The sequence below is a fragment of the Pteropus medius genome, unplaced genomic scaffold (genome assembly GCF_902729225.1).
Source record: "Pteropus medius unplaced genomic scaffold, Ma_sr-lr_union100, whole genome shotgun sequence".
In the NCBI taxonomy this organism is placed as follows: Eukaryota; Metazoa; Chordata; class Mammalia; order Chiroptera; family Pteropodidae; genus Pteropus; species Pteropus medius.
Genome location: NW_024342471.1, coordinates 23323933 through 23336799, shown reverse-complemented (window position 1 = coordinate 23336799; position 12867 = coordinate 23323933). Strand labels below are relative to the sequence as shown.

The 12867-nt window shown below is 43.4% G+C and overlaps 1 protein-coding gene across 4 annotated transcripts; it reads right to left on the bottom strand.

Annotated features, from left to right (window-relative positions):
* Positions 1–3816: 3816 nt before the first annotated feature.
* CSTF1 (cleavage stimulation factor subunit 1) lies at positions 3817–12853 on the bottom strand. Of its 4 annotated transcripts, XM_039864666.1 has the most exons (7): positions 12517–12645; positions 11974–12070; positions 10583–10782; positions 8931–9208; positions 8584–8781; positions 7378–7768; positions 3817–4642 (listed from the first exon to the last, which is right to left on the bottom strand). In XM_039864666.1, the coding sequence occupies exons 3-7, from the start codon at positions 10749–10751 to the stop codon at positions 4383–4385; spliced, it is 1296 nt and encodes a 431-aa protein (XP_039720600.1). In that variant the 5' UTR covers positions 10752–10782; positions 11974–12070; positions 12517–12645; the 3' UTR covers positions 3817–4382. The 4 variants fall into 4 exon arrangements, with proteins under 4 accessions (XP_039720600.1, XP_039720599.1, XP_039720598.1 ...); XM_039864665.1 differs by lacking the exons at positions 11974–12070; positions 12517–12645 and adding an exon at positions 12690–12853; XM_039864664.1 differs by lacking the exon at positions 11974–12070 and having other exon boundaries at positions 12517–12676.
* Positions 12854–12867: the final 14 nt, after the last annotated feature.

Here is a 12867-nt window from a genome sequence, read left to right as displayed (position 1 = left end):
AAAAAATAGAAGACAGACTTCAACCAACTCAAGTTTAGATGTTTCCCATCACATCGGTAAGCTCCCGACAGTGATTCTTGCCAGTCGTGAAGGGCTGACCCCAACGCTCACAGCACAGATTAGAATGCTGTCATTTGCATGCCTTTTCTGAGGAAAAACAGCCTCGACCAAAACCAGAACAGAACCAAGGCACAAAAGTGATGATTTGGCCCTGGAATTACACAGACTCGCTCCTACTTAGAAACGAGTGTAGTTTCTGTAAATTAGGAGCCTGACTTCTCAGTCTGGTTATTTGGTCTCGCTACCATTTTTTCTGAATAAAAGCCTTTAGACATTTTCCTGTCATTCATTCATGTTCTTAAGGCAAATGAGTCTGTTACGTGCACAAATATTGCAAGAATTAATGCTTCTAGGGAACTGGCTGGCTTTCATAATATCTCGCTGACCGAAGGTTGAAACAGCTAGAGTTCGAGAGAACCAAGTTCCGGAGACTCTATTGAGGCAACTATTTCCCCTCTTGACAAATATGCTACTGAGAAAAGTAATTTGGATTAATTTTTTTCTGAATCTAGTGAGTCTGATCGCTGTACTTTGATAGCTTGTAATAAATGTGCAGGAGGAGCTTTTGTGTACTGAGCTGGGTTTTATGTGCTTTGCTGTTTTCATGTGGATTTTCAGCTCTCAAGCTCCTGGAGTGGCAGTATTCAAACACTGGGTACTCAATACCTGACTTACAAAAGTACAGCTAAACGTGACTTAGAATAGGGGTCCCCGATCCCCAGGCTGAGAACCGGTACCGGTCTGTGGCCTGTTAGAACCGGGGCCCACAGCAGGAGGTGAACTACAGAAAAACAAGTGAACCATCATCTGTGTCGGCAGCCACTCCCCAGCACCGGCATCGCCGCCTCAGCCCCACCTCAGCTCATCGGGCACTGGATTCTCATGGGAGTACCGGTCCCTGGTGCCAACAAGGTTGAGGACCGCTCACTTAGAATGTCCAAAGCATGAAAGGCTTGGAGGAAATTCCAGGCGGCACTGCTTTCAAATCATCTGATTTATCAGGCAGATTTTAACCTTGTGAAGGTAACTCACAGATAGCTCTTTTGGTCAAAGTGGAATTTCATAAATTGCCAACGAACACATCTATACACCCTGATGCATAGATCATAAAGGGAGGGCTGGATTCTACATAATTAGTAGCGATAATTCAGTTTGATTCCCTGAATTTTGACCCCGAGATTGAGAAGGTAAAGGACTCAGAGGAAGACGTGAAAATGAATGGCAAGGACGTGCTACGGGGTAGAGGGGGCATAAAGCTGGAGGAAAAGGCTGTCGGCGGGAACTGGCTTTCCAAGTCTGACTCGTTTCTAATTTGATTCTCATCACGGTGGCTGTTCCGCATTTATTCGATTTTGGACCCATGATTCTTAGAGCTTTGTCTGGGAAATACGAGGCCTGGAGTCAGGACGTGTCCTTCCACGGAGAACATGTGCCGGCTTCTGTAAGGCACTTGTGGCCACAACCAACTGGAGCTGCCTTCAACTCTCTGCTTGCGCTTCTGGCCTCACAGGTGCTGTGAATCGTTCCAGCCTTGCTTGGAGAAAGCTCACCGATGTGATTTTCAGAGAAGACCCTCCCCCTGCCAGCACCCCCGCCCCGCCCGCAAACCTGAGCAAGCTTTTGCAGGCTTTTTGTCAAGTTCTTCCTTTCAGAGGCAGACTCTTTCTGGGTTCTGGCTTTCTTTTTGCATTCTGATCAAAGTTCCCGCCCTGTAAAGACTCAGCTCAGAAATTGGGGCAAGAGGGCTTAAGAAACCAGCGGGGTGTAACCAGCTGACAGCCCTCCTCGCCCCCCAACACTTTCTGGTTTGGCCTCAGGGATTTCCTCCTTGCTTTCCTGCTAGCTCAGCTATCTGTTTAGAGCTTAAATACAAATTCTATCCAGGTTTGTACTACAAGTGTTCTTGAGAGTATCTGGTCTGCCATATTTTTAGGAACAGAAGTCTCCCCCCGCTAAGTAAATGCCTCCCCCTCTCCCAAATCTATTTATGTCATGATGCGTTTTAAAAAAAAGCTTCATTGCCTGAAGTGCATGTTGGGGATGATTTTGAGTAAGCTTTTTATCACAGAAAAGGAAGCTGCAGGCCAGAGAGGGACGCCTTGCCTCAGCATAGACAAGTCAGGAGTGGAGCTGATGCTGATGCCCCCCACCCGCCCCCAGCATCGCCCTTCCTAAAGGAAACCAGAGCTTAAGCCGGAATGATCTAAAATAATGAAATTACACGCGAGTCTTTAAGTTTGTAGAGAGTAGAGGGCAAAGCTGCACAGCTAAAGGTGATTAAACTATAAAACAAAGCACTAAAGAAACTGAAAAGTTTTCAGACCAGTTCAAAGTCATAACCGCTATTTGAGAACTTACGTGCAAATACGGAAACAGTCACAGCAAACTCCCAAAAAAATGAACTAGCATTAAAGCATTATATATAAAAAGTTTATTTTAGAAATCACATATCTTTAAAAAATAACAGATATTATTCACCATCTGAGCGCTGGGGTTTATGTGGTGCAGTTAACGATGTGTGGATACCAAGTCCATGTAACATTCCTGGCATTTACGCCCGTTCAAAACCTTACTGTAACTTTTAAAAGGGAAAAAGAATGTTAAAAGTCCATTTTGGAAACACACAAAAGTATCTTGATCTTGTAAAGAGAAGTCCTGAACCTACAGATCCATTGCTGACACTATTCCCCAAACTGGAAAAAGTCGGTATTATCACTTTAATTCATCAACAGCTCAAAAGTCCCAGTGGAACTCATCTGAGGAGTGCTGAGTGTTCTCCAGTGCACGTGCCAAGAGCAGGAAAAACAGAAACGGTCAATCGCTCCTGCAGAGTTTGACAGGTTGAAAGCAAAAGAGAAGTCAGAAAAACAAGTGGGAAATTTGGTAATTTTTTTTGATAGAACTGGTTATCTTTGTTCCTATTCAGTAGCTTTCCTTTAATCTTACAAAAGCAGTACCCACAGATGGTCAAAGTTCAGATACAAGGGGATCAGGATACGAAATCAAAATAAATTTACTCACTATGGACCAAAAAAATGTAGCTCTTTGTAAATCTGAACTCAAACTCTGTGATTTAACGTGTTAAGAATGCGTCGAATGGTTCAAAGAGTTAAAATGATCCTTAAGGATGACTAAAGCAGAATTTTTATGCAATAAACTACAGAAGACTTTATAATTCCTAGAGCATAAGACAATTACTTTAATCTGGTTAATATTTTTACTAAATGATCCCAAATGATATTTCTAGGCACTCCTACCCAGGTCATGAGGTATGTGTATTTGGGGATAAATATAAACCAAAGTTGCGTGTGTGTGTGTGTGTGTGTGGTGGGGGAAGGGAGTTTGGGGTTCTCTGACCCAGTTCGAGATGAATCCAGAGGAATATTGTCACCTTCTAAAAAGTTTCAAGAAAAAGAAAACTCGAATCAGTTGGTTGCCAAAAAAAAAAAAAAAAAAAAAATCTTCTGAGAACACAGTTGCCGTGTACATCTACGATGAGTAGTTTTGGTTCATGCTGGAAGATAAGATTTAAAATGACGTAAGAACAAAGTCAATTGTTTTAATAATTCGTGAAGATAAGCAGCACCCCTGAGCAGTAGTGGGCTCACCTAATTTTGATTAGATTGAAGGTAATTTCCAAAATTACGTTTCCCATCAAACGGTAATAACCTTATGACAAATACATTTAGTGAACAAAAGCACTGCAGGTAATAAAAGGGTAACGTGGGAGGTCTGACGAAAGATGTCACCTACACATTTTCAGGAAAACTGGCCATTAATTTTATTGAGCTTTATCATCAGAATGATGTCACTTTAGAAAAGAATTGATAGAGTCTCTAAAATGGTTTTAATATGGCACAAAACTCTTGATTCTCAGAGCAGTATGCCTATTCATCTGCCAAAATGTATTCTGAAAGGGAATATACAGAGGGTGTGGACCAGGCACGAGAGACAAGAGAACCCGGTGGAGATTCCTCGCGACAGAGCCACTTGAGATCTAGAAAGCACTTTAATACTCTATCCTTCTTCAAATGATCAGGAGATTTGAGAGAAATGGCAAGTCCTGTATTTACAAAAGCGATGAAAATCACACTGTAATAATCAGTGAATGCAGAACCGCACAGATCTGCGTTTCCCACTTTTTCCACCATGATTCTACATCAAGGTAAAAAAAGATTCTTTTGTCCAAATCCAAGAAGGCCGTAGAGGTGGCAGCCCCACTGCCAGAGATGGTGCAACGACTTACTACTGAGGCTGGTGGCTGACGGGACACGGGGAGGGAGGGGCCGGCTCGCGGAGAGAAGCCTGCGGCAGGACGCGGCCTAGTCGGTGGTGGACCTCCGGTACCAGAACCTGGCTCTGAAGTCGTCGCTGCACGTCATGAAGCCAGGGTTGGTGGGCGAGTGCACGATGCAGCGCACGATGTTGTTGTGGCCCAGCGACAGCAGGTTGCGGCGCTCGGCCGTCCGCGAGTCCCAGCAGCACAGGCTGATGGTCCGCTCGTCCGGCAGCAACACGTAGTCCTCCGTGTGGTTGAAGACCGCCTGCGTCCGGTGCACCTGCCGGCCGCTCAGGCCCGCGCCTGCGCAGAGACGAGAGGTTACCCCGGGCGCCGCCCACTCCCCAAAATGCTCCCCCGGTCCACACCCAGGCCCCCCGGGCTGCTCCGCTTCTGTGATTAAGCCTGTCGCTGGGAAGACAGCATTTAAAAAGTGTGGAAGTAGCACACGTTTATGGTGCAAGTTTGGAAACTCGAAAATTAAAGTATATATATAAAAAAATCACCTCTGGGCCAGCTACCCCCGGCAACACTGTTAACGTCCTGACTCACTTCTAGGCATAAAAACCTTAAAATACAAAAGTTGTGCCACATACGTGTCTTTTCTATCATAGTTAAATCAACTTTCTGTTGGGTTCGAGTTCCCATTTTCTTACTTCTGCTAGGCGTTTAGTTTGTATCGAACTGTAAGTGATGTTACGATAACTTTTTTTGTACAGAACACATTAGTTCCTCAGGGTTAAATCTCTAGGAACAGAATTACTGGAACATATGAGCATCCACTGTCCAAAAGGAAGCTTTATGTTTCTTTTATGACCATGAAAAAAAGATATGCTTAAAGTACTATATAAAGCATGAAAAAATCCTGCCTAATAGTTTTACACCCAGTCACTACTTTGATGATTATCTTTCCCAAATATCTCTGTGTTATACACTCACTTGTAAATTATATTAATCAGAGCACACACCATATGCAGTTTTTATCCAGTAGTATGTAGTGGAGATCTATGAATAGAGAATATAGCTTAATGGGTAAAAATACAAACTTGGTGTCAGATCTGGCACGACACCCACGCACAAGATTGCTGTGGGTTAAAGGAGATGGAACGCACATCCAGCTCTGTGGTGTAAATGCTCAACAAATGTTACTACGAATACTTTTAAAGGCTGCGAGCCACAAAAAGATGCGTAACAACAATGTACTCACTGCTTCTTGGTGGACATTTACCTGTCTAACTTTCCACTACCCCAGATAATGCTGGGAGGGTCACCTTTCTGTGTGTGCATGTGCACGCTGGCCAAGAATCCTTCTAGATTGAATTTCTAAGAGTGGATTTAGCCAGACAAAAATACGTATACTTAAAATTTTGATATGTGACACCAAACTGCCCTTCAGAAATATTTTACTAACTGGCATTCCTGATTTCCTGAAACGTTTATCAATAATAGATAACAACCTTGTGAATTCCTGAAATCTGATGAGGACAAAATACCTTTTAATGTCTTAGGTTTACAGTGAGGTTGGTTATTTACCTTTCCTTGTGTTCATTAATATCTGACATATGTCTATTACCTATGCTATGGGTATTTTCCCCCTACTTCGGCATTCTAATTTTGTTTATAGTGTTGATTAATTTTTAACATCAAAATTTGTAACGTTTACTTGGTAGTTTTTCCTTTTCCTTCATTATTTCATTTAGTTTGAATTCAAACCAAACGTTAACACTGGAAACACAGATCCAAATGTGCCGACACCAAGGGGCCTTAACCTGTGAATCGGAAAAACCGGATTTTGCATACACATTTAGTGTAATCTCATTTTAAAATCAAATCCCAAATTCACACATAAAAAAATAAAATAAATAAATAAAATCCCAATTCTCCACTGAAACCAAACCACATACAACCGTGAAACATCCCAAACATTCCTAATGAAAGCAAACCAAGCACAGTCAGTGGCCCGGCTCCCCCTCCGCACTCACCACACTCAAACTGAGGCTGTTACTTCTAAAGAGGAGGCCTTCGCATTTTCACTTTGATCACTTTTTATCTTGTTTTTGCAACACGCAGTCTTTTCATAGTAATCATCAGATATTTTTCAAAATGGCTTCATACAAAAGTAAGTGTTTCAATGAAGTCACCAAGAATTACGATAAAAATAACTTGCTAGTTGCACCTACCGTCCGCACCAGAACTCAAAGCAGGAAGCAAACTTCAGTTTCAACAAGCTAAACCTAAGGTAGGTTATGCTGCACCCTAGTGGTTCGGATGTTACCGACTCCTCCATTTTCTTCCCCAAAATGCTAACTAAGACCACCATGGCAGAGTCCCTTTGAATAGTTTGTGACTTTCCGAGTTATAATCATGGCGATTTTATCATGACACAAACACCTCACGACAGAGGAAACTAGCTGAAGTTTTCTACAACATAACAGCCTTTGTTTCTACCAAGCACAGGAGGAGACACGATCTTTTAACATTCACTAGAACTAACTAGACTTGAACAGACTAGTAGTGACAGGATAAATTCAAATCTCGTCATAAAGAGCTCACAGGCACAACTGTTACAAATTAAAGCCCTACGTGAATGAATGAGAACCAGATGAATTTCATTTTGCTGTCCTGTCTGAAGGGCCCCCTTGATGCCTAGATCTGTTAAGACCTGTGGTTTTCTTTGGGGGCCACCTCTGTTCGCTTAGGAATGGGTCCACATTTTCCCTCCCAGCCCTTCCCTCCCTAATGCGTACACTTACCGCAGCTTTTCTCTAGTTTCGTGTTTTTATGGGAAAAGGGGAGGCCATCAGTCTACAAATGGACCACCAGGTTCTCAAATGTTACTTCTAAGGAATCAGATCTAGTTTAAGCTGTAATGCAGTGAGAAGATCAAAGGTAAGAAACTGTGGCTCTATTTCCAGTTCTGCCTCTTAGTAACTGTGGCCTTGGCTAAAATATTTAACCCCAGGCTTGTTCTCCTCCTAAGAGTTCTGGAAACTGTAAAAGGCTATAGAAATGTTAACTAGTATCAATTCCTCACATACCTGTGTATCTGACCAGCGTTCGTCCTGTTGATATTTCCCAAAGTTTAGCTACAGAGTCTTTTCCACTTGAAAGAATGTATTTGGAATTTTTGGAAAAAATGGCAGAACAAACTTCAGCACCGTCATGTGCTTTCTCAAAAGTCGTGATGCACCGATTCGAAACACCGTCCCATAACTTGATGCAGCCGTCCTTGCTACCAGTCACATACATATTGGCACTAGGATTGTAATTAACGGAACATATGGCGTCGGTGTGCTGATCTTGAGGATTGCAAGAGACGAAACACTGAAACGTGTTGATATCATAGAGCCGAAGCGTAGGATGCTGCGTCCCAACGAGTATAAAGTCTCCGGAAGGGTGAAAGGAGATGGAGCGTAACATTTCGGCTTCCTGTTAGGGCAGAAACGTTAACATTAAATGATCAACCGGTGAACAATTATATCCAGAGGAAATGTGGAAAATATTTGGCTGATGCCAAGAATCCATAAAACAATGGTCAGATGTTACACGGATAGAAGAAGAAACAAAGTTCTTTCTGGAATACATGAACGTATCATTTGAACAGATTTCCAAAACTGCATACTGGTGAGATTATGCCAAAAACCGTGGGACGAGTTTATTTGCAAATGAGCGCTGAGTGCTCAGAATGGAATATCATCAATCTACGATATGTACACACACGATTAATGAAGATAAACATAACTTGTATGCAAGGATAGCTTCGTTAATTTGTCCCAGGGCTCTAAATATTGAGTAAAAAATTAAGTTATTAAAAGGTGGAAGCCACTACTGAAACATGTTTCTGAACTGCATTTTCAAAACAAGGTATCAAACGTCACTTTTCCACCAAACACCCGATAGTTTCAAATACTGAGTAATATTTTATTCCCATGTTACAATCTGGTGAAGCTGGTCGTGTTCCATTTTTAAACAAGGATCTGCAACCTTTAAAGAGTGATAAGGATTCTGAACTCTTGGCTGCATGAACTGTGACCAGCAGCAGTCCTGACTGGCCAGAAGCAGCAGGCGCATGACAGCATGTAAACTATATACCAATGAAATCTGACTCATGTGCCACATGTGGCACACGTCCTTATTGCTGGACTCTTGTTCTATAGGCTGATCACTGAGACTAAAGAGAACAGTCATACACTAGTTCACTGTATTTAGAGAAAACGTAAAGCTTCTTTCCAAAAATTCCTGACCTGAATGTATTTGAAGGCTCTTTTCGCAGATGGTTTGGAATAATCAAATAATTTGAGAGTATAATCCCTCGAACCAGAGGCAAGGATCTGTTCTGTTGGGTGGAAAGCGAGACATGTGACTTCATCCACGTGGTCATAGAGAGTCCGAATCACTGGGTGGTTTTCCATATTCTGCTGTGCAGTCTCATTCATCATGACCTAGACCAACAAGAAATGTGCAAAGTATAAAATCTGACTCAAAGTACACAATCTACAACTATGCTAAGTTAAAGGTGGTTTAAACTATTCTCTCATTGTCCCATGAATGAACAAAAGGCAAAAGCTAAGTACGGTGCAGGAATTTTTACCTCTATTGGCATGGCACTTTTGGCCAACATTCTTTCTGTGTCGAGTATCTTTATGGAGGCATCAGCAGATCCAGTAGCTATTAATTGTCCATCTCTACTGTAGGTGGCTACACGGCATGGTCCTTTATGGGATGTGACATAGCAGGTTTCATACTCTGAAGCCTCTGGGGACATAGTCTGGACATCTGCATCAAATTCCAGGTCAATTCCTGTGCCTGGGGCCACCGTATCTGAGCGGCCAATAGCGTACTGAACTGCAGTGTCGTCATTTTCCATTCCTGAAAGGCATAAAAATTAAGGGCATGAAAAATGGTATTTTAAAAGGCCAAGACAAAGTTCCGAGTCTAAATCACAGGTTTGCCAATGTCACCTTACTATTTCTTGGAGGTACGTGACACCTGATACTTTACAGAACCAGGTGTACTGACCAGGGTGCAATGCCCGGTGACACTGTGGAAGGCCATGCTCCAATAGGTAAAGTCACCTCCCCATGATTTTTGCTTCTGAAATTCTCTGCTTTAAATACAACTACAGAAACTCAAAATATAGTTCTGTAGTTAAATCGTCCATTTATTTCCTATTCTGAGTTCTAGTATTTTCAGCGCTGAGATGTTAGCAGCAGCTCTGAAGCTCATTAAGTCAGATGCATTGTTAGCGTTAACACTAGTGAATCATATCTGAAGGAATGCTGATATTTAAGTAAGGTGAAGCTTATCAAGACTATGCGTTTTAAATTTTAAAATAACTTCACATATCATATAAACAGTATGTTTATTATCATAGAAAAATCAGAAATCCAGATGAACAATAAAAATGACCGTATATCACCTGGATATTAACACGGTGGAAGGAATTCTTCTGGGTCTTTCTCTGTGCACGAAGTTGTTTGACATCTTAAAACAAAAATAGAACCACACTATATAGCATGTTGTGATTTACTTGTTCATTTATTCACACAGAATAAAACATCTGGCCAGTGTAGTAAATATTCATTTACGTCATGTTGTTGGATCCAATTTTATGAATATAAGAACATTTATGACTAATGACACATTTTTGTGCATTTCGGTTGTATTCATTTTATTTCCTCAGGACAAATTCTCACAGTCGGCACTGCCAAGTCAAAGAGTATAAGCACGCCTGGCAATTCTATGTTTTATTGAGTGTCTTCCATGACCCAGGCAAATACCAGCAAATACTGTCAAACAAGACAAGGTCCTGATCTTTACTGAGGTTGTAGTTTTTTTTGCGGGGGGAGGCAAAGATTACGTGGGAAACAATACAGAATAAAGAAATTTGGAGACAGTGACTATTAGGAAGGAAATGGGCTGCTTGTTTTAGAGTAACTAGGGAAGATAGTGGGGTTATTTTAGAAGAGGTAAAAAGGACTCTGAGATGACAATTTGAGCCAAGACTTGAAGAAAGTCAATAATACAATGACAGAATGCTCCAGATAATTCGTATAAAGATCTTGAGGCTAGGACCGGCTCGAAGTCTTCATAATCTGGACTATGTTTACTTCTTCAGTCTCTAGCACTGTACTTGACACATATTAGGCATTAAAACTAAATGGAAATATCTTGAAAGACTCTGATGTGTAAAAACATCTGAAACCTTGTCATGGGATCAACGAATCTGCATTCCCAAGCTACCTAGTTTGATGAGATGCAGGAGCTGCTCTGAGGGTGCACAGACAGACTGAGGCTTGATCTCATTGATGAGGCCGTTAGCAATGCTGATGTAGCCGTCGTAGAGCAGCTGGCTAATGATCAGCTTGTAGAGCTGCTGGCGGTCCTTCAAGCCCACTTTGGTCCTGTACATCTTGGAGAAGAGGAACACAACTTCTCACCAGCTGCAAGAGAAAACAGGTGGACGGTGAAGGGGAGATGCACTAGTGAATCGCAGAAGCCACAAAGAAACTGGATCAGACCTGTAGGGCTTAAATCCCAGCTCTGCTACCTGCATCATCTTTGATCAGCGACCTTGTTTCTGAGATCAGGTTCCTCGGCTGTTAAATAAGTTAGTGAAGGTTAAACAAGACAGTGCATGTAAAGCACTGAGCAGAGTGGCACACAGAAATTATTCAAATCATGTTAACTGATATTTACAGTAGAGTTTTTCTCTGCCAAACTACGCAACAGCAATTTTTATTCTTTCTTGCTAACCCAGAATCTTCCACTTCCTCTTAATGTTGACCGGTGTTTGCAACAGATAGCTGCTGTTGTTGGACGTCTAGACACTACTGTTTCCACCAGCCGAGCTGTATGTTTAGTAATGTCAGTTATATTCATTCTTAAAACATGTTTTAAAGCAACTGAGGTTGTTTGTTATATTACATGCAGAAAGATAGTTATGGCAGAGAAGAAACTGGAAGGAGAGCATGGGAAAGAGGTGAATAAGAGAAAGAAAGGGAGTGAGCGAGCAGGAACACCAGAACCTCCCAGTATTGCTTTACTTTACAGGGGTTGTTATAGGAAAGCCGTGGGAAACCATGTTTTCTAACTACAGAACTCCCTCTGGAGAATTACTGAGGCTACTAGAACTTAGGCGGCTTGCCTCTATAGGGACCGTTGTTCCTGAACACTTTCTCTAGTGCTCTTTAATAACTTAATGATAAACTAGCTAAAATTTACTGGACACTCAGTACAGTACTAACACATCACATAAAAAACTAATAGGCATTACTTCATTCAATCCTCATTTAATCCTATTTTAGAGATGGGCAACCTGAGGCCTTAGAGAGATGAACTCACCCGGGATCGAACAGTCTGCAAATGGCAGAGCCTGGATCCTAACGCAGGCTATCTGACCCTGGAGCCTGTGTTCTTACTGTGTGGTACTGATGGGCGTTAATAACAACAGCTAACATTTATTAAGCCCTTGCCAGGCACCATGCTAAGCACTTTATAAGCATTAGCTCATTGCATAAAATAATCGTGTATCTAAGTACATGTAGAAGCATATGGACAAAAATCTATGCTTGTGTAGACAAAACGAGGAAACAACAGAGATGATGCTGGATCGAGGAGATTAAGAAACCCACTGAAGGTAAAATGTGGCCAAGTAACTCGTCCGACGTGAAAGTGGCCGCCAGGATTGTCCACACCAGAGCCCAGAACTTGACCGCTGTTCTACCCTGTCTATTCATTCACGCCAGGAGCATCGAGAAGTTTACAGAGATTTAAAAAAAGGAAAGGGAGGATGAGCCCCGCTTCTCAACTCCCATAGGACGCTCTCTGGCTGGGCTAGTAAGCGCCTAATTACCACCCCCAATTTGCACGTGAGGACGCCGGGGGCCAGAAGGACCCAACCCAGGACTGGATCTTCCCGGAACTGGAAGAGGGGCCAGGGTGAGAACACAGACCGGCCGTCACCGTGTGCTCCGCCACTATGACAGCACAGAGGCGCACTAAGGACAGAGCGAGGCCTCTGAAGAAGAGCAGGGGTGTGGAGGCCCAGCCCGGCAACTCGGGGCGCACGCCCCGCGCTATCGCCCCTTCCCCGCTCACCCCAGCTCTTCCCGTGGCCCCTTAGGGGCCGCAGCCGACCGCCTCGGCCATTCCCCCCGCACCCCGGCCCCCGGTACCCGCTAGTCCGGCTCTCGGCCTCCTGCTCTCTCCCAGAAAAATGGACGCCCAAGCCCTGCCGGATCGATCGCTCCGAGCGCACAGCCACTGCGCACGCGCCCAGGGCGCCGCGCCGAGCGCCGTGCTATCGATCGGCCCACTCTCTCCGGCCCCGTCTCGCCATCTTACGTACTGGCGCCTTCGAGGAGTCCGTTCACTTCCTCCGACTTTATCCCCTACGTGGCAGTCCTGACGCAGAGGAGCTTCTGTCTCACAGAGCAAATGCCGCGTCCCGGAGAGCACGGCGGGCACCAGAACGGCCAGGGGTCTACGGGGCCGTTGGCTCCGCCACTTCCGGGGCCCTGCGGAAC

Bases quoted from the DNA above. Each gene is read 5' to 3' on its own strand.
- CSTF1 (XM_039864665.1), bottom strand. From the start codon at position 10,751: ATGTACAGGACCAAAGTGGGCTTGAAGGACCGCCAGCAGCTCTACAAG. The intron at 7,769-8,583 runs GTCAGGAATTTT...CTGCCCTAACAG, and splicing joins GAGCCTTCAAATACATTCAG to GAAGCCGAAATGTTACGCTC. The intron at 4,643-7,377 runs GTATGTGAGGAA...GTCTCTGCGCAG, and splicing joins AACGCTGGTCAGATACACAG to GCGCGGGCCTGAGCGGCCGG.